At 42.5% G+C, this 25,800-nt stretch overlaps 2 protein-coding genes across 2 annotated transcripts in view; one reads left to right on the forward strand and one right to left on the reverse strand.

Moving 5' to 3' along the window:
- The window catches only part of LOC123764648 (neogenin), a 30,857-nt gene extending 11,568 nt beyond the window's left edge, over positions 1–19,289 (forward strand). Inside the window, exons 3-13 of the mRNA XM_069302549.1 lie at positions 981–1,241; positions 1,856–2,143; positions 2,513–2,791; positions 3,694–3,831; positions 5,772–5,915; positions 8,274–8,552; positions 9,921–10,055; positions 10,785–10,928; positions 12,522–12,742; positions 14,835–15,037; positions 17,105–19,289. Of these exons, the coding sequence (XP_069158650.1) occupies positions 981–1,241; positions 1,856–2,143; positions 2,513–2,791; positions 3,694–3,831; positions 5,772–5,915; positions 8,274–8,552; positions 9,921–10,055; positions 10,785–10,928; positions 12,522–12,742; positions 14,835–15,037; positions 17,105–18,203 (3,191 nt within the window). The 3' untranslated portion in view covers positions 18,204–19,289. The remainder of the gene's footprint in view (positions 1–980; positions 1,242–1,855; positions 2,144–2,512; positions 2,792–3,693; positions 3,832–5,771; positions 5,916–8,273; positions 8,553–9,920; positions 10,056–10,784; positions 10,929–12,521; positions 12,743–14,834; positions 15,038–17,104) is intronic.
- Positions 19,290–22,594: 3,305 nt separating this feature from the next.
- On the reverse strand, positions 22,595–24,125 carry LOC123764649 (uncharacterized). Its single transcript, XM_069302469.1, has 2 exons — positions 23,096–24,125; positions 22,595–22,953 (listed from the first exon to the last, which is right to left on the reverse strand). Exons 1-2 carry the CDS (start codon positions 24,123–24,125, stop codon positions 22,595–22,597), a joined length of 1,389 nt encoding a protein of 462 aa, XP_069158570.1.
- Between the last annotated feature and the right edge of the window lie 1,675 nt (positions 24,126–25,800).

Consider the following 25,800-nt stretch of genomic DNA (forward strand, 5'->3'; position numbering starts at 1 on the left):
CTCTCTCTCTCTCTCTCTCTCTCTCTCTCTCTCTCTCTCTCTGTCTCTGTCTCTCTCTCTCTCTCTCTGTCTCTCTCTCTCTCTCTCTCTCTCTGTCTCTCTCTCTCTCTCTCTCTCTCTCTCTCTCTCTCTCTCTCTCTCTCTCTCTCTCTCTCTCTCTCTCTCTCTCTCTCTCTCTCTGTCTCTCTCTCTCTCTCTCTCTCTGTCTCTCTGTCTCTCTCTCTCTCTCTCTCTCTCTCTCTCTCTCTCTCTCTCTCTCTCTCTCTCTCTCTCTCTCTCTCTCTCTCTCTCTATATATATATATATATATATATATATATATATATATATATATATATATATATATATATATATATATATATGTATGTTTCATTGAATATGACCGCATATTCTGTATTTATTATTTTCTGGTTTAGGGCTTCTATCCCTCTAACTATTTTCTTAGCATCAGGGCTTAATTGGAATAGGAGTTCTCCAAAACTCATTTTCGTACTTTTAAGGTGAAGAAAAGAAGTGATTTACTAAAATTTACCTTACCTAATTTATCTTACCTAATTTACCTAATTTAACTAAATTTACCTTTACTAAGATTTACCTTAAAAGTACGAAAATGAGTTTTGGAGAACTCCTATTCCAATTAAGCCCTGATGCTAAGAAAATAGTTAGAGGGATAGAAGCCCTAAACCAGAAAATAATAAATACAGAATATGCGGTCATATTCAATGAAACATGTTTGAAAGAAAACCTGCTGCCAGTATACACCAATATATATATATATATATATATATATATATATATATATATATATATATATATATATATATATATATATATATATATATATATATATATATATATATAAATAATTGTGGAAACAAATTCTGATTTTAAATTATCCATAATGTCTTCTTATTGAAACTAAGAGTGTCTAAGGTGTCTTGCCCACGAGTTGTGATATCTTACAGTATTGTCTCCCTCAGAGCCAGGTGAAGGGCCGCCTGTGAACGTGATAGCGACGCCGGTGGGAGCCACCGCCCTCAACGTGTCGTGGGACCCGCCAGAGACGGCGCCTCAGTATTATACTGTCGATGTTACGACAATCTTCAATGCTGAAACATCTGACACATTCTCCCTCATAGACGAACTGGAAAGTTGCCAATACTATGCAGTTGTTGTGTCGTCTGTTTACTATGATGGGGTGTCCAGTCCAAGTTTTGGGTCTGGCACAACCAATGCTCCAGGTAATCCGTCCAACGCTTTTGTCACCTAGGAAACATTTGTAATATTTAACTTTGACTTAGTTGTAAACAAAGTACACGTTAGGATTGCTCATATTTGTTACTGTTAAATTATATTCAATATATTCTTTACAATGATATTCATTTGATAAGTGTATACTCGATACAGTGTTTGTTGTCAACAGTTTCTATAGCACATAAATCATTTACCGTTACAATGATCATCGTAGGAAGCCACTCACAGTAAACAGAGCCACGTATCCCGTACATTTTACCACAGTTCATCCAGAAATGGCCGTACCTTCAGCTGCTCCTATATTTGGACTTTTCTACAAAAAAGAAATCCTCGATACGTATTAATAAATGATAAAATAAGAATAACTAACCATATACCTAATTTGTTCTAGACCTAAATTAGCAGTCTTAGGTCTAACACACACAAGCTTCGGCCTATTCTAATAAAAATGTGTACTATACCCAGTTAAGGAAAAGTTAGGCTTAGTTTTTTAATTCTTTCCTGGTTTTGAACTGCATAAACTAACAGTTCAAATACTTCCATCTACAATAACTAAAAGCTCTATATATATTTTTAAAGAAATTTGACATTTTCCCCCCAGTACCGCCAGCGCCAGATAGCTGCTCGTTAACTCTAACATCATCAAGCACGGTGACTGTTAGCTGGCATGACCCGGCTCTTGAGTGTGGCACTTTTGATCACGACATTAAGTGGTCGTGGGACGTCCTGTGGAGTGACGAGCAAGGCTCAGATGAAACCTTCAGCAGTGAGACAAGCATCACGATCCCCGACCTCTCACCTTACACCAGCCTCACAGTGAACGTAGCAGTGATCAGTACGGGAGGAGCTGGTCAACCCACATCTTGCTCAATGACCACACCTGAGGAAGGTACGTCATCCCTGGATATTGTACCATCCCGCCTCTCAACTGTCAATCACCTGTTTACTAACTACTATTTGGCTATTATTAGTTAGTTATTAGTGGCTATTATTTGGTTAGTTATTACTAACTACTATTTGACTATTACTAACTACTACTACTTGGCTGAGTCTAATCTACTAAGCCAAGGGCAGCAACCGATGGCAATTTACGGATCTATTTTAAATTTTCACCTGACTGTCGGGGATTCGAATCTTTAAATTTCATCCATTTTTTACAATGTTTCTAGAGAAGAGAATTAGATAATCCAAATGGAAAACAAAATACCATATCCTAACATACTTATTTCCCGTTAACATATTTCTGCAATACTTTCAGCTCCTGGACCTCCTAACAACTTGCAACTAGAGCAGGAAGCAACGTCTATCACCGCCACCTGGGACCCGCCTCAGGAGATGAATGGCGTGATTATGGGCTACCTGGTCATGTGGGATGACGGAGAGGGTCATCCTGATGAGGCAACTCTCGATAATTTAGCTCGTTCATATACAATTCAGAATCTTACACGATGCCTGGAGTACACTGTTAGTGTTAGTGCAAATACCTCCACAGGTTGGGGAGCAGATGCACAAAGCACGACCTCCATCCCAAATTATCGTAAGTGTTTGCAGGAAGCAATATAAACATACACATTTATGTTGACCAGACCACACACTAGAAATTGAAGGGACGACGACGTTTCGGTCCGTCCTGGACCATTCTCAAGTCGATTGTGGACCATTGTGGACCGATTCTGGACCATTCTCACAATCGACTTGAGAATGGTCCAGGACGGACCGAAACGTCGTCGTCCCTTCAATTTCTAGTGTGTGGTCTGGTCAACATACTTCAGCCACGTTATTGTGACTCATTGCCTGCATACACATTTATGGATAATACAGAGTGCGATGTATAAAATTGTACATTGTTATTCTCATTGACGATATCCTAAATCTCGACTGATGACATTATTCTACACTACGGCTGTAGAAGTACGTTTATTACGTGAGTTGGATGCGTGATAACTCTATCATGTGGATGCATGATACAGTTATGTAAACACGTGTTGTATCCGAAGTGTATATATATCATGAATGCTTAAGAACGCTACCACTTTTGTAGAGACAGACGCAGCACCAGCATTTGTATTTCCTGTAATGAAATACTCAAATATTACAGGAGTATCAGCCTGGAATTTTCATTAATTCCTATAATGAACTTATGTCATGAGCTTATGTCATTCCTTATGTCATAAGCGCACGCGCGCGCGCGTATGTGTGTTTTTGCTTGTTTGTTTTTGTTTTTGCTTGTTTTTGTTTGTTAATATTATGCCTGAGTCAACAAACCAAAAAATTATGGCATGTAATTTAATCAACTTCGGTTGTTAGTCGAGTCATCAAGTGAAGTCATCACCTCTGAGTTTTAAAGCTGGTAGTTCTTAGTGATTCTAATTAGTGCCTAAGTTATACACCAATATACCATGGCCCAATGAAGTTATTAATTACAAGCTTCCAATATAGTTCCAGTTGACGCTCTGGAATGTTACGGGAACGAGTCACGAGGCGTTGATCTGGTCTGGAGCCTGGAGTCACCAGACTGTCAGGTGGCTGGCTTCACCCTCTCCTGGAACACGACTGTTGAGTGGTCCAACCAACAAGGTAAACCTTCGCTGTTCTTATAGTTGAACTGTCTTTTGTTTATAATTTGATTATTTTGGTCACTTGTGTCTGATACGAATGTTACTTGTCTTAAGCTGTGAAAGGCAATTATGTGTTATCTATTCGCTCAAGATTATATATATAACTATGAACCTTAAGGCTGCCATTGCGCATATTAGCGGTTCAGTAGTTTTGGTTCACTGCACAATGACCTTCCATAAGTATTTTAACTTCATGGTTACTGTAGATCAAATCAGGTGATATATGGTTGCTGCCTCAGTACTCCAGGTTCCAGCGCAGGATATTCCTGGACTATTGGCACATTATGATTATGGCAAAGTAAATTATTGGAAAGATACAATAGTTGAGAGGGAATACCACTTTCCAGTCCAGCAAGACTAGTAATGTCTTAATGAAATTATGAAGGATTGAGGCAAGATGGAAGAAAAAGACTAACGGGGGAAGAAAAACATTGATAGTTGATGTGTATTCATGTCTTCGTTGTAGTTTTTTTTAAACTTGAATAATAAAATAGGGAACATGGAATCAAATTTTTTTATGGGATAATGTATATTTTTTGGACAATGTTATGGACACAACATGTTAAACAAACCTTATATATATGACCACTAAACAGAAAGAAGCTAGTAAACAACATCGAATTAGAAAGTATTAGGATGTAATGATCAAAAAATAATTCGATTTAGCACAACATTCTAAAGGTTTGTGAAAGCTGAGAGAGTGAGGTCCAGATTTGTAATGACAAAAGGTTTATGTATGCTAGAGAAGGAGAGCACTTCTCTTGAGAAGAGGATACGTCTTTTGCAGAATCAGTAGGGAAGGCAATGTGAAGGAATTGAAACAAATGGTAATCCACGCTGATACGTGCACGAAGTACACACTGGATTTGCATTCTTAGCGTAACGGTGAGTTGGTACAGTGCTTGAGGTGAAGACCCATCGTGGGCGATCACTGTTGGCATGTTCTTAAATCAACGGCAAGACACAACACTGAGATATACATCAGTCTCATGATATCTTCTCATTTAAAAAATAGACTTTCTTGGAACAACGAACCTTAAGAACACTTTCATAAAGCACTTAAGGATAAGTGTGTGCAGTTGCACTTCTGAATATTGCTATCAAAGTTGACCACCATAGAAATTACAAATCTTATGTCATTTAGCCATTAGAATACAAGTTATGTTCTGACTTATAAGCCATCTCGCCCATGTAAATAATTCGTCCTTGAAGAAAATATTATTTGATCTTCACAAACGATGAAAGAATAATCAAGGACATTACAACCTCAGATGCCACATTCTCAGATCACAAGCTCATTGAAGTGCAGACTAACATCAATACTCGTAATAGGCCCAAACAAAAATTATTAAAGGAGGAGGATTACTCAATAAATTTAATTGTAATAATACGAGGACACTGAACTAATAAACATAGAAAATTTGTTGTATAATGCAATTATACATATATTGGATTTTTCCTTCGCCTTCATTCAAGCACTACGGCATGGTAAGTTTTTCAATTATTATTAATATTATTATTATTATTATTATTATTATTATTGTTAGTATTGTTAGTATTGTTAGTATTGTTGTTAGTATTATTGTTACCAGAAGTAGCCATATTAATAACAGCAGTAAGAATATTTTATAATAGCAGTAGTAAGTACTACAGAAGTAAAAAGTATAATATGATATTTTAAAAAAAATTAAATATTTAACTTTACCCAAAAACATATATTTCCGGATTATGAATATTTTGTGCTTTAAGAAAGCTGAGTGAGTTTAAGAAAAGACTCCTGGTTGTGTTCACTTTACACTCGTGTGGAAGAAAACTAAGACTTTGGTTTTTGTTTCAGATGAAAACTAAGACTTTGGTTTTTGTTTCAGATGAAAACTAAGACTTTGGTTTTTGTTTCAGATGAAGACAACATAACCCTCTCAGGAGCCGTCACTAACTACTCCATAGCCGACCTTGAGCCGTACACGGAGGTCAACGCCTGCCTGGTCGTTGATGGGGTCGAGGGCGAGTGGTCGTGTTGCTCCACCACTACCCTGGAGGAAGGTGAGATCCACTTGTCCCACACAGGGGGGCCTCGTGGCTGAGTGGACAGCACTCGGGGGTCGTATTCCTAAGCGCCCGGGTTCGATTTCATCATTGTATATTGGTCTTGTATACATATGTTATTGATTCTTGCGCGAATCTTATGTATTTTCCTTATTTTTTTGTTCACTTGAGAAGGAAGTCGCGAAAAGTTCATTTCACAGTTTTATTATTGCCAGGTGGTAAGAGAGGCGTTTTATTGACTTTGTCAACATTTTCAAAGGCCACGTACATTAGAATACAATTTCGCTAAAGTAGCTCAATATATAACCAAGGTGAAGAACCTCTTACTGAGCACTGTGCCCACTGAAGCCTCCCAGTCTCATATGTTTCAGTGATGCCTGAGGCAGTATGTTGGATGTTGAGTCTTGTTCACGAGGATCCCAGAGTCGGATGTCACCCACTTGTTGATGGTTGGGTGGGATGGATGGATGTGTAGTGTCTGGCCGGTGTTCAGTCTGCTATTAATGTGTCTGTCGATTATTTTAGGGTTGCTTGTCAGGATATCTCTGGTGATGATCTGGTTGTGTGTTGAGACAATATGTTCCTTGATGGACCCTTCCTGTCTGTGCATTGTCAGGCGCCTTGAAGGTGATGTTGTTGTCTTGCCTATATATTGAGGTCGTTGGGGCTGACAGGCCTCAAGTGGGCGTGTGAAGACATAGACGACATCCGTCTCTTTCAAGAGGTTTCGTTAAGTGTCAGGAGAGCTTTTCATGAGCAGGTTAGAGGTCTTCTTGGTCTTACATTATATTATTAACCCAACCTTTATTGATTGTATTGATTTATTTTTATTACACATCTTTGCATGTAACAAAGTAAATATTTGTATATACGGTAGCCAAGACGGTGACGATGACTGCCAAGTGGGCAACGACAGATTTTTTTAAATTTACACCATTAACTATTCGCCATTGGCGACTGATATGTGCTCCACTTATTAATGAACTTTGACAGTTTACAAATCTGGTTATCCGGCAACACTGTGAGGCGACGTCTTCAGAAAAAAAGTTACTTTTAAAATGTAAAAGTTATTTGCGACTTTCATTCGTTTTTTCTACGTGTTTCAAGATTTTTGTTTTGGTATAAGGATGGCTTTATTTAATTTATATATACCATTCTTACATTCCTGTAAAGGTACTATCATGCATAGCGCTTCTGGTAATGCCTTAATCCTAATTTTCCCTGGAATTCGACCCATCAAATCGTTTAACCACCAGGTACCCATTCACTGCTGGGTGAACAGAGGCGTACAGTTAAGGATTGGCGCCTAGTCAATCCTCCCCAGATTGACTAGGCGGGGTGGACTATGATTTGGCCAGGATATGTACCCAGGCCAAATCGTTCACGAAGCGTGGGGCAAGGGTGTTACCACTGCACCACAGGGACTGTTTTAAACATTCGTTAGACGCTACGTATCATTGATACATAATATGTATCAATATGATACATGATATGTATCAATATGATACATGATATGTATCAATATGATACATGATATGTATCAATATGATACATGATATGTATCAATATGATACATGACATGTATCAGTCTGGTGAATATAAATTATGTCTCCCATTTTATGGCCAATAGGCTTTCTGAATTTACTTCATCGTTATAATATGCTCTGCTTTGCTATATTGTAAGTTGATACACACATATATATATATATATAAAGATTCCAAAGCATGGGAATGGGACAAATAAAAAAGATCATGGTAATGGGGCTGATACAAGTAAAATAATCATGGTAATGGAGCTGAGACAATTAAATAATCATGGTAATGGGGCTGATACAAGTAAAATAATCATGGTAATGGGGCTGATACAAGTAAAATAATCATGGTAATGGAGCTGAGACAATTAAATAATTATGGTAATGGAGCTGAGACAATTAAATATTCATGGTAATGGAGCTGAGACAATTAAATAATTATGGTAATGGAGCTGAGACAATTAAATAATTATGGTAATGGAGCTGAGACAATTAAATAATCATGGTAATGGAGCTGAGACAATTAAATAATTATGGTAATGGAGCTGAGACAATTAAATAATCATGGTAATGGAGCTGAGACAATTAAATAATCATGGTAATGGGAGCTGAGACAATTAAATAATTATGGTAATGGGAGCTGAGACAATTAAATAATTATGGTAATGGGAGCTGAGACAATTAAATAATTATGGTAATGGGAGCTGGAGATAGCAAACAGATCACGGTAATGTTGCTAATACTCCAAAAAAGTTAGCACGAACGATTATACTGTTTTATATATAAAAAAAAGTCTTGAAATATATATGCAAATATCTTGCAGTTCCCGGACCTCCTGTCAACCTGAGTCTTGAGGTGGACCAAACGTCTCTCCGTGTCTCTTGGGGTTATCCTGAGGAGAAGAACGGCGAGATTATAGCCTTTACGATCTCGTGGGAAGATTTAGAGGGCGATTCGTATAACGAGACGGTGGATGCTGATGTGCTCTCGTACACAATAGAGCCCATCATTCCCTGCGTGGAGTACAATGTTACAGTTACAGCCAGCACGTCTGCGGGCCCGGGAGCTGGAGCACAAGACCTGGCCATCATCCCAAATTATCGTAAGTATCTTCCCTACTCAGGGAGGTATATACATATAGGACATTATAAACAATTGGTGTTCTTAATGTTAGATTTGTCTATGTTGACCAGACCACACACTAGAAATTGAAGGGACGACGACGTTTCGTCGTTTTCGTCGTTTCGACGACGTTTCAAGTCACAATCGACTTGAGAATGGTCCAGGACGGACCGGAACGTCGTCGTCCCTTCAATTTCTAGTGTGTGGTCTGGTCAACATACTTCAGCCACGTTATTGTGACTCATCGCCTGCACTTAGATTTGTCTAGTTTGTGGAAATCTATTAACTATTGAAACACATCTGCCCAATGGTACGTGAATGGGTTTTGGTTGCTATGTATATGGTTTACAAAATGTTCTTTTAATTTGCACTATTAAATATTTCATATAAATGCCTAACAATCCAAAATCTTCGATGGGATACGAGCCTCGGGGTTTAGTGTTCCAGTCATCACTGTCTACCTAATTCTTTTCAGTAAGCGATATAAAGATATAATTGTTGGTCTGACCTGAAAGAAATTCTCGTAGATAGAATATATTCGTGAAAAACATCGTTCACTGGTTGTGTATTGGTTGTATACTAGTTGTATACTGGTGGTACACTGGTTGTATACTGGTGGTACACTGATAATTCACTGGTAGCACACTGGTTGTACACTGGTTGTACACTGGTTGTACACTGGTTGTATAGTGGTTGTACAGTGGTAGTACACTGGTTGTTCACTGTTTGTACACGGGTAGTACAACATGTTGCTCTCAAAGTTTGTCACAGTAATGATTTAAAAAAAAAATTGTTTATTCTCACTTCTCTACTCTCAACCCTTATCACTGTAACCATCTTTACTACTGACAGCCTGGAACACTATCTACGTTACACACAACTATTTAATCACAGTCACTCCCTACTCCTCTTCTTCTTTTTACACACACACACACACACACACACACACACACACACACACACACACACACACACACACACACAATTAATATCGAGTAGTCACCAAGAAGCAATTCAATAGTCCAGCATCCAGCAGACTCTCCAGGAGGTGGAGTTTGTGCCTAACGGGTACCGAGTCATCTCAACATCCAACCTCAAAAAAAACAAACAATGGTCTTATTTTGTTCAAATTGGTCTATATTGCTCGGATGATTCCAGGCCCCAATTTCATTTCATTCTTAACATATTTTATTTGTCAGAAATAAGTGCCAATAAAGTGGCTAAAGATAAATAATTCAACACTTTCATTTTCACGTGTGTATGGATATGTGTCCTTGAGAAACTGATCAGTTTTAGTGTTAAATGTGATTGGTTAATTTTGTATATATAACTAATAGTTTTGTTTCAGTGTCGAGAGTGAGCTGCATTAATAGTGTGAATCGACAAATCAGTGTTACTTGGAGCCTGGCCGAGCCTGAGTGCACAGTGCCCAACTACATCTTGGCATGGAACGCCACTGTCCTATGGGGGTCCAACCAACAAGGTTAGTCTCAATCCCCTGGGACGAAGGAACATGTAACAAATATTGCTTCAGTAATTCATTAGATTAGATTATATCTATTAGATCCATTATCTATTAATGATCCATTAGGTCCATTAGATCCATTATAAATCCATTAAAACCCGTTAGATACAAACAAATAGGATTCATTTTCAAATGAGGCACATAATTTGCATGATTGATTATTGTCTGACAGTATTTTACAATAGAATAATTATTAATTTTATATTCATAAGCGAGTTATACAAATCATTATATATAATTTACCCTACAAATAGCATATGGATCTTTTTGGCAAATTCAGTTTAATTTAGAGTAATGGCAATAATTTGTAATCATATAGCTGCCAATAAAAAAATTGACAAAAAATTCACATTTCTATAAGATCATCAAGTGAAACATATTTCACTGGTCATTTGGTCCAAATATTTACATCAAGACATAATGCTCTAAGAGATCACATGACGTTATCGTCTGAACACCAATATCTCACTAACACGTCATGGTAATGGGGTAAATAAGCGGACCTTGGTAATGGGGTCGAGACCAAAAATAGGTCACAGTAATATGGCAGGGACAAATAAAAAACTGATAATAGGGATGATTATATATATATATATATATATATATATATATATATATATATATATATATATATATATATATATATATATATATATATATATATAAACTGAGAAATGTTTCTCTCAGACAGCAAAACTGAGACGGTGAATGGGACGTGGACCGACGCGGTCATCCCGTCCCTGGAGCCCTACACCAGGGTGGACGCCTGCCTGAGTGTGGGCGGTCAGGAGCAGGCGCCCAGGTGCTGCTCGGCCACCACTCTCCAGGAGCGTAAGTACTCAACACTTGCCAGCATCTCTCGTCTGGGAAATAATACATTATGTTCAAATGAAACATTTACGAAGCTTCGGAGCGCCTGATTAGGTACACTGACGTGTGTGTGTGTGCTGCTGGTAGAATATTTAGATCATACGACAGGGGTTTACTCTGTGATTACTAGTGTATACCCGTAGTGTTTCGTGACAGAGGTATACCACGTGTTTTACATGTTATATACATTAGTTAATTCAAGACAGATTCGTGTCTTGTCTCATTGGCTTGTTGCTAAGATCGTCCAGTCCTACTTAACAAAGGCCAACTGCTAGTTAACCCAACTGCCGAAGCCATTGTTTATGAATGAAGAACTCTTTGCAAATTCCTACTTTCGGGGACAGGAATGGACGTCCCCCCTAGGCAAACCACTGACCTTTTACAGGATGCAACCCACAACAGTCACCACACTCCCGGGAACCTATTTACCGCCAGGTGAATAGAGATATAAGGTGAAACGAAGCGTGTTCAAACGTTTCAGTCCTGGCACGGGAATCTAACCTGCCACTTATCTAACTTATGATCCGACTGAGCCGACTATTTCAACCCGTTCTCAGACCAAGTCCATTCCATCCAGCGGTCGACCTCAAAGACGCATTCACCAATTTTAACATGCTGTTCATTCAAAACAGAACTTTTCTCAAATATAAATTAATATAATTATATATTAGCATATTGTTCATATTTTGGCACTGGCACTGGCACTGGCACTGGATTAGGCTAGGTGATTAGGTTCTGTTGCCGATTATTTGTATTTGTAGTACGTGGGTGAAGCATTTACAGTGTTGTGGTTCGAAAAAAAAAGTCGTCAGTGAAGCACTTGTTCCGGAAGTGTTCGTAAGTCATCAGTTGTGAGTCGTCATCACATATATACTTTGTTCAAGAAATTTGGCAAATGATACACTGCTTTTAAGGTGGGTATAGTATAAAAACATATATGAGGAAATGAACAAGTGTAATTTGAGATTACTTTTAATTAATTGAGATATGGGAACATTTTTGAATTGTTGAGATATTTGAAAATATTTGACAGCTATATGAAAGGTATTTATAAACAGCACCTGTTTTAACAGTGAATATAGTTACATATTTTAAACTAATTTTTAACAAATTTTTAATTTTAAATGAGGTTAAGTTAAATAACATGCAATGTTTTATAATATACAGAAATAACAGTATTTAGTAAGAGTAATTATTAAATAAATATGAATAATTAATAATTAAAGTTCACAATAATAGCAAAACACAGATTGACATGAAAGATGAGAAGTGAGATCAATTTGATCATAAATTTAATAAAGTAACTCTTAGTTTCTCCTCGAAGCAGCATCAACTGCCATATGTTTAATGCTTCACTCAGCATGAGCACTAACCCTGTGTATCTTGTATTTATATAAAATATGAACCATCATGATCAATGAACTAATCTCCCATGTTAGTGTTTCAATACCGAGATCAACAATTCTATATTGTCTTGAAACTTTATAAATATATTTACGAAATGATTCCAGAAAGCTAATTGTGTCTTCTCTCTTGTTTCACGTTGGCGAGCAGCGGCCTCTGAGCCGACTAACTTGCAGATGGTGAACAAGAGCAGGACTTGGGCCGAGGTCTCTTGGGCCCCGCCTGAGCACCTCAACGGCGTGCAGACGTCCTGGCACCTAACCTGGCACACCGGCTCTTCCATCGTTAATGAATCAGATATTGCTTTAGGGATTAATAAGCGCGTCATTACAGACCTCCAGCCCGACACTAACTACCTTGTTAGCTTGCAGGTAAAAACAAAACAGAACATTATTTAAGTGTATATATATATATCTAAATAAAGAAAAGTGTAAATGTCCGTTTGTTCAAAATCGGTAATCTACAAAAGTTCTATACAAATTGCTTTGAAATTTTGACGCAACGTTCAAAACTCGCATCCGAGTGAGTTTATATATATATATATATATATATATATATATATATATATATATATATATATATATATATATATATATATATATATATATATTTTTTTTTTTTTTAGGGGTACCACTACTGGTTTAATTAAAGGGACCCACATCCTCGAAGAAGAAAATAAATAGTGTTCAGAGAAGACCTTGTGGATTCTCATTGAATACTTTAATCTTTTCCTCTCCTACCACCCGTTAATGAATATATATAACATATAAACTAAATATAATATATATATATATATATATATATATATATATATATATATATATATATAATATATATATATATAAGCCTATACTTGCATAAACCACAAGTGAAGATTAACAATCTTTGGACAACACCCACCAGTGGGACTCGAACCCAGAAAGCACAACTACCTTCCAGTAGCTGCCATAACTAGTATGCTTTAACCCACTACACCATCAGACCCTACAAAAGAAGTAGAGACTTTGTATATATATCAAAGATGTATATATATCTCGAAGTCTCTTCTTCTTTTGTAGGGTCTGATGGTGTAGTGGGTTAAAGCATACTAGTTATGGCAGCTACTGGAAGGTAGTTGTGCTTTCTGGGTTCGAGTCCCACTGGTGGGTGTTGTCCAAAGATTGTATATATATATATATATATATATATATATATATATATATATATATATATATATATATATATATATATATATATATATATATGTCGTACCTAGTAGCCAGAACGCACTTCTCAGCCTACTATGCAAGGCCCGATTTGCCTAATAAGCCAAGTTTTCATGAATTAATATATTTTATCAAATTTTTTTCTTATGAAAAGATAAAGCTACCCATTTTATTATGTATGAGGTCAATTTTTTTTATTGGAGTTAAAATTAACGTAGATATATGACCGAACCTAACCAACCCTACCTAACCTAACCTAACCTATCTTTATAGGTTAGGTTTGGTTAGGTAGCCGAAAAAGTTAGGTTAGGTTAGGTTAGGTAGGTTAGGTAGTCGAAAAACAATTAATTCATGAAAACTTGGCTTATTAGGCAAATCAGGCCTTGCATAGTAGGCTGAGAAGTGCGTTCTGGCTACTAGGTACGACATATATATATATATATATATATATATATATATATATATATATATATATATATATACGTCTGTCACGGTAAACAATTTTTTTTTTTTGAGGGGGGGGGGGGGAGAAACAGCACCATCTGTGGGACGTAAGTGCAACACACGCTGTACTCTTTTGAAAGTTCTTCACCAATTGCTTTGAAATTTTGATACAACGTTCCATTAGAATATGCGCGTGTTTTTATATACTTACTATATAGATGCCAAACCTGTGACAGGTAAAAACATGCTTTTTTTAAAACAGTGCCATCTGTTCGGCGTAATAGAAACACACGGTATACTACATATGTTACGATTCTATTTCAGTGTTTCCGATTGCATTGGCAAAGTGATTTTTCATAGGTTTCGATTTATTTTAATTTTAATATAAATGTTTTGTGTGACATTGCACTGGAGTTGAGCTGTGCTGTTTACCATACCGTTCATTTCGTGAGTATAAGTACAGATGCCTCACCTGTGACAGGTAAAAACATGCCAGGTAGTCGTTTGTCATGATCTCTGTTTATAGGTTGGTCTTCCCCGAGTATTCATTGTATTGCTAGGCACTCTTGTGGATGATGATTTATACCAGTCTTCATTGTAGTTTGGAAACTATTATCTCCCCCATTTAGGCCTTGCTGTTTTCCTCGCTCGGTATTTAACGAGACCGCTTGATCTGTTTGTCTTAGTTGCCGAGCTGTCTCTACTTTCGTGGGATTCACTAGTTAATGTCTTCTTTTCTCCCAGGATCTACCTGGCATAGCTGTTAATCTCTCCCTAATCTCGTGTGATTCACTAGTTAATCCTTCATTTCCAGGCTCGCAATGTTGCAGGACTCGGAGCTCAAGCAAACATTAGCTTCATCACTCTTCCAGGCATTCAGTCAAAGAGTAACGTCGGAGTGATTGTTGGGGCTTCTGTTGGCGGAGTGGTGCTGCTGGTGCTGCTAGTGGGAGGCTTTACCTTCTACTTCACCAGGAGGTACAATAGAAGCGATGACTCCGACCGGTCCGGCTCTGTGTAAGTATTACTAACATCCTCAATTTTGTGACGAAATACGTTATTTTTGTATGTGAAGGTTTTTAATGATGTTTAACTTACCGAAAAAGTAGAGAGAGATGTTTTCTTTGTAAACAGTGGTAGGAGGAGAGGAGATCAGTGAGGAAAGTAGAAACTCATTCTAGGTAGTGACCAGCTAGATCCACCTCTTCTCCTCTGTGTAACTAGCAAGCTTATGTTAGAAGCTAGCGATACCATTTGCCTCTATGGTGTTGGTGGCAACCTATTTATCTGGTCTACCTCCATATTGCCATACCATACCTGCTCATGTCATTCCTTAACCTCAGCTTCTCTCGCGGACTCAGTCAGTTAATTTCAAGACCTTACTTGTATATCTGCTGTGTTGATGTCCCACATTTACTTGTAGACCTCGATAATGTGCCTTCTCGCGCCTGTGGCTCTCCCTGGACAAGCTGAGCTTCAGTGGTAAAGAGCAATCGACAAGCAGGAATAGCTATAAAAAGAAATAGTTTAGGCAAACTCCATATAATGTCAAGTTGAAATAGTAACTACGACAAAATATTAAATGTACGAGATTCACTACATTGCCCGCTGGCCACAGAATTATTATTATTATATTATTTTGCATCTCTTGTATCTTTGTATCTTTGGATTATTTTGTATCTCTTGTAAGGCTTTCTGATCCAATTCCATTTCTTCAGTCCGGTATGATCGCTTCAGCTTCTGCTCGCTTACTTTAATCTTCCAGTTTAGTTTTTGGGGGGGAGAGTCGTGTATGATTAAGGCTTTTTCGTTATTTTATCCTTCTTCTTCTTCTTCTTCTGTAGTGTCGTCTGCGTTCTCTTTCTGACCGTCAACAAAGGAACATGTTTCAAGCAGACTTTGTACGCTTCGGCAGACAGTTGTCTTATTCATTGTTTGGAAGTCTTGTTACTTAAGACAGTTTCTAAATGGATGTTTGCAAGTTCTATGTATATTTTTACCTAGTCAATCTACGGGCTCACCATAGCCCGTGTTACTTGGAACTTTTTGTTCCAGGTAGCGAATCTTTAACAACAACAACAACCTAGTCAATCCTCTTATTATTAAAATTACATTTATTGAATAACCCTTCTCGCTTGATATTTTTTTTTAGACCTATTACGAGTATTGATGCTAGTTTGCACTTTAGTGAGCTTGTGACCCGAGTATGTGGTATCTGAGATTGTAATGTCCCTGATTATTTCTGAAGATCAGATCACATTTGTTTGTAAAGATCAGATCTAGAGTACTTTTGTTCCTAGTTGGCTCCGTTATCAGCTGTTGAGCGAAAATTTGTTACAGAATGTAAGCAGTTCTCTGACTTATAGTTGGTTATTTTCAGGTTTATTTCCTGCTATAATGTTATTGTTTACTATTCTCCCTATTTGACTGGGCAGATTGAAGTCTGCAAGGAAGATAAATTAAAAAATAAACTCGATAATCTACCAAATCCAACACCAATTATTGTACGCAGTCTTCAACTCGCCAAGTCGAATACGGAGACCAGCAAAACAATAGCATTATACGCTTCCTTTAACTCTAACTTTTCTAATAACTCTGAGATACGCTTTCTTAAACTTTCTCAGTATAAATGTAATTAATAACAATACCCACAACTCCTACAACTGAAGCTACAGGAAGTGAAGACGGTTCGGTCCTACCTTGAGGTTACTTTGAGGTGCTTCCGGGGGCTTAGCGTCCCCGCAACCCGGTCGTCGACCAGGCCTTCTGGTTGCTGGACTGATCAACCAGGCTGCTAGACGCGGCTGCTCGCAGCCTGACGTATAAAAACGTATGTCCGTCCTGGCCCAAGTCGTGTCAAAAAAAGGTGGAAAGTTAATATATTATTTATACTACTTTACTCTCTCACTCTATACCCGGTGTGATGGTGGTCCACCACGGACTGGAATGTCCATAATTCCTTTATTTACAGATATGTCTAATTATGTCTAGTGTTCTGTCTAATTTTCAGGCGTTATTGTGATTTACTATCTGAATAATAATTATAATTACAACATTAATAATAACGATAATTATATATTTTAGGTTAGAAAATCGAGATCAACAATACGTGAGACGCGAGTCACAAGCGTTTGGCGGGCGGCGGCCCTCGGGAGCGAACAATGGGAGCAGCGTTAATGGAGATGTTTACCAGGGAGGCAGACGGCCGTCCCAGGCGCAATATGCAAAAAGAATGAGCCAGGCTAGTGTTGATCCTTGGAAGGGTCCATCGCAAGCCCTCGGCGCAAGAAAATATAGTCAAGCTTATCTTGAACAAAGACGTCAGTCACAGGCGCCTTCTACAGCAGGAATTCTCGGTGATAGTCATGGACAGAGACGTCCGTCACAGGCGCCTTCTACAGCAGGAATTCTCGATGATAGTCATGGACAGAGACGTCCGTCACAGGCGCCTTCTACAGCAGGAATTCTCGATGATAGTCATGGACAGAGACGTCCGTCACATCCTACAACCAGAACTCTTGATGTTGATCTTGGACAGAGACGTCCGTCACATCCTACAACCGAAAATATAGATGTTAACCATGGACAGAGGCGCCCGTCTCAGGTACCTACTGCAAGCGGAAGTGACTACACACACTATGGAGAAAGGCGTAAGTCTCAAGTAGGCGATGCAAGAAGAAATAGTGAGGCCTACCCGGGTTTGAGACGTTCCTCGCAGGCGCCTGCTCCAGGCCGACTTGGCCCTGGTCACTCTGGACCACGGCGCGCCTCCGAGGCCGCCATAGGAAAAGATATTGAAAAGAATTATCTTCCAAGAGACAGACGGGCTTCAGCGGCTCCTGGTGTAGGTAACCGTGAAGGCCCAAGCTACCTTGATCACAGACGGGCTTCAGCGGCTCCTGGTGTAGGCAACCGTGAAGGCCCAAGCTACCTTGATCAGAGACGGGCTTCAGCGGCTCCTGGTGTAGGCAACCGTGAAGGTCCAAGCTACCTTGATCACAGACGGGCTTCAGCGGCTCCTGGTGTAGGCAACCGTGAAGGCCCAAGCTACCTTGATCACAGACGGGCTTCAGCGGCTCCTGGTGTAGGCAATAGAGGAAACCCGAATTTCCCTGGACAGAGACGCGCTTCAGAAATGCCCGGTAGAAGCTATTATGAAATGCAAAGTTACCCCAAACAATGACGTGTGGGAGGCATTTGAGACTCGAGACCAACCTGACCCGAAGGAACAGCCCGAAGGAACACCAACACAACACCATCTCCTATAAATGAATACTATTGTAACAAAAAATGCAATAAATATCTAATCAACAGAATGTCTGTCCGTCTAAGATTGAAGGCCAGAAGATGTGAGATAGTTCCGCCAAAATCTGCAGGTAGCCTTTCTGATGTTAGAGGTAGTGTGGGGGCTTCTGTGTTATGTCCCTTGTGTAGCCATCCTCATGTCTTGTGGGGCCTCAGTCTTATATATTATGTTATTTTGGCAATACTTCTATGCCCGCCCCACATAGTCTGGTGGGTAAAGTGAGCGTCCCGTGTGTTGCAGGGCTGGTGTTCGATCCCCCGATGATCTAGAAAGTGTAGCGCCGTTCCTTCTCACTGTTCACATATCCCAGATCCTGGGCCTCATATCCCTGGCTGAGCGGTTGCTCCTCATAATTACTTTTCTCTTCTGAAGCTGGTGAAGGGAACTTTCTCACGGGATTATTACTGAAGCCTTAATCAGTCTTCTGTCATTACTTCAGACTTTTTTGTACATTGTATCAGCCTCTCATCATGAATGAGTTAGACTTCGCGTCATAGTGAAGTGGCTTATTATTCAATCCATTCCTCATTATTAATGCCTTAAGCCACCAAGCTTAAAGCTCTACCATGAGGTAGAGCTTTAAGCTTGGTGATATTACGTTATCCATTATGTAATTATACCAACGTACGGTAGCTTGGTCAGCTTTACCTGGTAATGTAAATATTTAATTACTTCATCCTTAGCGCGCTATGTAAGATTTAAGTCTTGTGCAATGTAAGCCCGGAGGCAATATAAGAGCCTTAAGTTATCACATAAACCAGTAAACCATTTGAAAAAAAACTTTAATTGGTAGAATTAAGGCCTTAGGGCTGTTGTAAAAAGCCTTAAGAATTAAGATATATTACCATGCCCCAAGGCCTTTTATAATGACTAAGATTTATATACTGTATTAGTCTCTTAGTTATACTGTATTAGTTTTTTTTGGTGATTTTATAGTGACCAAAGACTTATATCATTATAAAACCCATTGTTTCATTTATAATCTTTTGGGTCATTATATATATATTCCCCTGTTTATGAATGAAAAACTGTTTACACACCACTTACCAACCCGTCCTCGACTCAAGTCCATTACATCCAGCGGTCGACCCCACAGACGCCTTCATAAATTTGTAAATGCTGTTCATTCATAACAGGAATTTTCTCAAAATTAATATCATAATATATTAGCATATTGTGCATCTATAGGCATAGGTAAGGTTAGGTTAGATGTTTAGGTTCTGTTGGCGATTATTTGTATTTGTAGTACGTGGGTGAAGCATTTATAGCGTTGTGGTTCGAACAAAATTCGTCAGTGAAGCACTTGTTCCGGAAGTGTTCGAACGTCAACAGATGTGAGTCGTGTGTAAACTGTTTTTCATTAATAAACAGCGGGTGCATGGAATCACTTTTAGGTCTTTGTTTGGAGGACTGGCTGGTATTTGAAGTACGTGGGTGAAACATTTCTTGCGTTCCTGTTCGAACAGAGGTCGTCAGCGAAGCATTGTTCGAGAAATGTTCAAACGTTATCAGGTGTGAGTCGTTTGTAAACCTTTATTCCTAGAAAAGCGGGGAGTTTGGCGGCTGGATTAACGAGCATTTGCCCATTGTTTATGAGGACGGTCTGAACCCATCCCCCAAGGGCACACGACCGTAATCTGGTGACGTCATAGCGGTTTACTCACCCGAAGTGTTAGGGGTTCGGGTAAGCGAACCTCTCTCCGATGTCATGAAGCATCATCACACTACGGAGCCAGTCACTGTCAGTTGCCCCAACCGTGACGTTGACGTCCCTCTCGCTATGACGGCCAGAGAAACTGTGGCCCGGGACCGTGCACACGGTGAAGAAATTACACACAGTTCCATCACCATCACTGTCTCTGACACGACACGATCTTAGTCTTTCAAGAATACTACGCCTTTCCACCAGCCTATTCTTCAAAACATGATTTCTGTAAATCATGACATTCAAAAGGTAAGATTCATTAGTTTTCCAGTACACTAGTGACGCTGGGTCATCGTTTAACCCTGTACCCGAGAGCTTACCCCGAACGTGGTCAACCAAAGATAGTATTAGCGTAAATTTCTCGGTGAACGTTCGATAAACTCTAAATAATCATTATATATTGTGTCACTATATATCGTGAAGGCAGCACACAACGTTGCGTAGAGAGGAGATGGTGTTTATTAGGGATATCCAGACAGGTATTAAATTTTCTGTATTTTTAAACTAGTTATCCATTCCGAAGAAACAAAGAAAATGGATTTATGTAAATTCTCTTGAGAGAAAACGGTAAGACTAGCTACCACAATATTGGGTAAAAATCGCGCAAACTATGATATTCAACCTTGTGTGGAGTAAAGATTGTGTGTAGTGACACTATTGCATAGTGAAGATAACGATTAGTGTGGAGCATGCTTAATTATATTGTGTAGTGGAAATCATGAGTCGTGAAGATTATGAATAGCGATGATTCTAGACTATGTTGTTAAGATCTTGTTGAACAACGACCTTGAATATTAACTTGTTTCCGTAACAAACTTTAAATAAAATCGTATAGTGCGGACTGCTGTGTTGTAAAGTTTGGGTTATAGTGAGTGTAGTAATGTGTAGAGGCCCGCCAGGAGGGCCTGCAATGTTTACAGATGCTGGTGTCAGCACGGCTGCTGGTGTCTGGTGCTGTTTAGTGATAGCCTCAAGAGTTATATAATTAGAAGCTTTCTGGACCTTTTTTCTCTGTACTTAAGGGAAAAAAATTAGTTTTGGAATTAGGTGTTGAGACGATGGAGGACTGGAGAGGAAGCTGTGAGGCAAGCATCGTCTACAGTGGGAAGGTGTGTGTGTCTCTCATAGTTCCCAGCATCTTCCCATCCTCCCCACACCCCTCTCCAGTCCTGCCTCACACCCCTGAGCTACTCTACCCATCCTCACGCTGTGCTTGCCCAAGCTGGGGCTGACCCTAACCCATCCTCACTTTGTGCTTGCCCAAGCTGGGGGCTGACCCTGACCCATCCTCACTTTGTGCTTGCCCAAGCTGGGGCTGACCCTGACCCATCCTCACGCTGTGCTTGCCCAAGCTGGGGCTGACCCTGACCCATCCTCACGCTGTGCTTGCCCAAGCTGGGGGCTGACCCTGACCCATCCTCACTCTGTGCTTGCCCAAGCTGGGGGCTGACCCTGACCCATCCTCACTCTGTGCTTGCCCAAGCTGGGGGCTGACCCTGACCCATCCTCACTCTGTGCTTGCCCAAGCTGGGGGCTGACCCTGACCCATCCTCACTCTGTGCTTGCCCAAGCTGGGGGCTGACCCTGACCCATCCTCACTCTGTGCTTGCCCAAGCTGGGGGCTGACCCTGACCCATCCTCACGCTGTGCTTGCCCAAGCTGGGGCTGACCCTGACCCATCCTCACGCTGTGCTTGCCCAAGCTGGGGCTGACCCTGACCCATCCTCACGCTGTGCTTGCCCAAGCTGGGGCTGACCCTGACCCATCCTCACGCTGTGCTTGCCCAAGCTGGGGCTGACCCTGACCCATCCTCACTCTGTGCTTGCCCAAGCTGGGGCTGACCCTGACCCATCCTCACGCTGTGCTTGCCCAAGCTGGGGGCTGACCCTGACCCATCCTCACTCTGTGCTTGCCCAAGCTGGGGCTGACCCTGACCCATCCTCACGCTGTGCTTGCCCAAGCTGGGGCCGAATCTAAAATAAGTTATTTATCTTAGAAAATATAAATTTATATGATTATATACAGTATATAGCTAGGTCTATTTATTTTGGTGTTTTGGTTCCACTGGCAACTGCTTTTAATTGTATGACGTCGGCGACGGCTTTAGAAAAATGTGATCCAAGTGCAGGAAGAGAGTCGAACACTGCTCAAGAAAAGTTCGAACGCACAAAGTTGTGAGTCGTGTGTGTAGTGTTTTTCATTCATAAACAGGGGGTTTGCCGGCTGGATTAAAGAGCATTTAGCAATTGTGTATGAGGACGCGCTCATCCACACCACCTCCAGCTGATTACGTTCCAAGTTTTCTCTAAAAGTTCCTTGTTTACTTCTTGGGTTCGAATCCCACATCATTTAATGCTTCATTTATATACCGCGATAATATATAATTACCAACAGAACTGTAACAAATAACCTAACTGAGAGCTAACTATACACGCAATTCTAATATATAATAAAATTAATTTATATGAGAATATTATTGATTCTGAATACTCGGTTCCGTAACATTGTGGAATGTGTCATTTTGAGGTTCTGATGGGGGGGGGGGGGACTTGGCCGAGCACGGCTAGAGGTGGTCGGGCGGGGGCTTGGCCGAGCACGGCTGGAGGTGGTCGGGCGGGGACTTGGCCGAGCACGGCTGGAGGTGGTCGGGCGGGGACTTGGCCGAGCACGGCTGGAGGTGGTCGGGCGAGGACTTGGCCGAGCACGGCTGGAGGTGGTCGGGCGGGGACTTGGCCGAGCACGGCTGGAGGTGGTCGGGCGGGGACTTGGCCGAGCACGGCTGGAGGTGGTCGGGCGGGGACTTGGCCGAGCACGGCTGGAGGTGGTCGGGCGGGGACTTGGCCGAGCACGGCTGGAGGTGGTCGGGCGGGGCTTGGCCGAGCACGGCTGGAGGTGGTCGGGCGGGGACTTGGCCGAGCACGGCTGGAGGTGGTCGGGCGGGGGCTTGGCCGAGCACGGCTGGAGGTGGTCGGGCGGGGACTTGGCCGAGCACGGCTGGAGGTGGTCGGGCGGGGGCTTGGCCGAGCACGGCTAGAGGTGGTCGGGCGGGGGCTTGGCCGAGCACGGCTGGAGGTGGTCGGGCGGGAACTTGGCCGAGCACGGCTGGAGGTGGTCGGGCGGGAACTTGGCCGAGCACGGCTGGAGGTGGTCGGGCGGAGGCTTGGCCGAGCACGGCTGGAGGTGGTCGGGCGGAGGCTTGGCCGAGCACGGCTGGAGGTGGTCGGGCGGGGACTTGGCCGAGCACGGCTGGAGGTGGTCGGGCGGGGACTTGGCCGAGCACGGCTGGAGGTGGTCGGGCGAGGACTTGGCCGAGCACGGCTGGAGGTGGTCGGGCGGGGACTTGGCCGAGCACGGCTGGAGGTGGTCGGGCGGGGCTTGGCCGAGCACGGCTGGAGGTGGTCGGGCGGGGACTTGGCCGAGCACGGCTGGAGGTGGTCGGGCGGGGACTTGGCCGAGCACGGCTGGAGGTGGTCGGGCGGGGACTTGGCCGAGCACGGCTGGAGGTGGTCGGGCGGGGACTTGGCCGAGCACGGCTGGAGGTGGTCGGGCGGGGACTTGGCCGAGCACGGCTGGAGGTGGTCGGGCGGGGACTTGGCCGAGCACGGCTGGAGGTGGTCGGACGGGGACTTGGCCGAGCACGGCTGGAGGTGGTCGGGCGGGGACTTGGCCGAGCACGGCTGGAGGTGGTCGGGCGGAGGCTTGGCCGAGCACGGCTGGAGGTGGTCGGGCGGGGACTTGGCCGAGCACGGCTGGAGGTGGTCGGGCGGGGACTTGGCCGAGCACGGCTGGAGGTGGTCGGGCGGGGACTTGGCCGAGCACGGCTGGAGGTGGTCGGGCGGGGACTTGGCCGAGCACGGCTCGAGGTGGTCGGGCGGGGACTTGGCCGAGCACGGCTGGAGGTGGTCGGGCGGGGACTTGGCCGAGCACGGCTCGAGGTGGTCGGGCGGGGACTTGGCCGAGCACGGCTGGAGGTGGTCGGGCGGGGACTTGGCCGAGCACGGCTGGAGGTGGTCGGGCGGGGACTTGGCCGAGCACGGCTGGAGGTGGTCGGGCGGGGACTTGGCCGAGCACGGCTGGATAAACAACAATGACATTACATCTTCATCATTGAGCTGCGTTTTGATGCCTTTACGGCTCTGAACACCTTTGCTTTCCCCTGTGTGTGCTTTGTTATTGAGAGTTCTTCCTGTGCTCGCGTTGATCTGGCTCACAACGGGTGCTATCACCGCCCATGACAGCTCCTGTTGGTGGTAACTACGTTTTCCGTTCTGTTTAATGATGATTTTACAAGTGATGAGTTTGCTTGTGCTACAACGGAGACTGTTTGCTCTTTTGAAGTTGATTAATAAACTCTAGTACTGAGTTACGTCTCTTTTTTCTTTCTGCTGTATACACTATTCGACGTTGTATTGCGTTATCTGATTATAAAATAAATATATAGTTCATATATGTTCATATATAGTTTATTTAATCGCTGCTGTAATTACATTACCCGATCTACACAGCCAATTAGGCCTCAGGTGAGGGACAGGTTCAACACGAGTCGTGTTCATCACTTGACTCCATATATGACCCCTCATATATGAGGGGTTGACCCCGGATGAGGGGTTGGTTAACCCCTCATCCGGGGTTAACCAACGTCACAGCCCACGCTCCTGTGCCGGGTAAGTCCACTTCGGGCTCACCATAGCCCGTGCTACTTTTGAACTTGTGTTCTAAGTAGCTGAATCTAAGACAACAACAATAGGGGGTTAACCACAGTTGACGTCATTATCCCTTGGTTCTGGCTCTATCGCCGGGTGTATCTGGCTCAATCGCTGGGTGTATCTAGCTCTATCGCTGGGTGTATCTAGCTCTATCGTTGGGTGTTTCTGGCTCTATCGCTGGGTGTATCTAGCTCTATCGTTGGGTGTTTCTGGCTCTATCGCCGGGTGTATCTGGCTCTATCGCTGGGTGTTATCTGGCTCTATCGCCGGGTGTATCTGGCTCTATCGCTGGGTGTTATCTGGCTCTATCGCCGGGTGTATCTGGCTCTATCGCCGGGTGTATCTGGCTCTAGCCCTGGGTGTATCTGACTCTAGCCCCTGGGTGTATCTGGCTCTATCGCTGGGTGTATCTGACTCTAGCCCCTGGGTGTATCTAGCTCTAGCCCCTGGGTGTATCTAGCTCTAGCCCCTGGGTGTATCTGGCTCTATCCCTGGGTGTATCTAGTTCTAGTCCCTGGGTGTATCTAGCTCTAGCCCCTGGGTGTATCTGACTCTAGCCCCTGGGTGTATCTAGCTCTAGCCCCTGGGTGTATCTAGCTCTAGCCCCTGGGTGTATCTGGCTCTATCCCTGGGTGTATCTAGCTCTAGCCCCTGGGTGTATCTAGCTCTAGCCCCTGGGTGTATCTGGCTCTATCCCTGGGTGTATCTAGCTCTAGCCCCTGGGTGTATCTAGCTCTAGCCCCTGGGTGTAACTGGCTCTAGCCCCTGGGTTTATCTAGCTCTAGCCCCTGGCTGTATCTAGCACTAGCCCCTGGGTGTATCTAACTCTAGCCCCTGGGTGTAACTGGCTCTAGCCCCTGGGTGTATCTAGCTCTAGCCCCTGGGTGTATCTGGCTCTATCCCTGGGTGTATCTAGCTCTAGCCCCTGGGTGTATCTAGCTCTAGCCCCTGGGTGTATCTGGCTCTATCCCTGGGTGTATCTAGCTCTAGCCCCTGGGTGTATCTAGCTCTAGCCCCTGGGTGTAACTGGCTCTAGCCCCTGGGTTTATCTAGCTCTAGCCCC

Source organism: Procambarus clarkii, chromosome 48 (genome assembly GCF_040958095.1).
Source record: "Procambarus clarkii isolate CNS0578487 chromosome 48, FALCON_Pclarkii_2.0, whole genome shotgun sequence".
Classification (NCBI taxonomy): domain Eukaryota; kingdom Metazoa; phylum Arthropoda; class Malacostraca; order Decapoda; family Cambaridae; genus Procambarus; species Procambarus clarkii.

Bases quoted from the DNA above. Each gene is read 5' to 3' on its own strand.
- LOC123764649 (XM_069302469.1), bottom strand. From the start codon at position 24,125: ATGTCATTGTTGTTTATCCAGCCGTGCTCGGCCAAGTCCCCGCCCGAC. The intron at 22,954-23,095 runs GTGCTCGGCCAA...GACCACCTCCAG, and splicing joins CCGCCCGACCACCTCCAGCC to CCGTGCTCGGCCAAGTCCCC.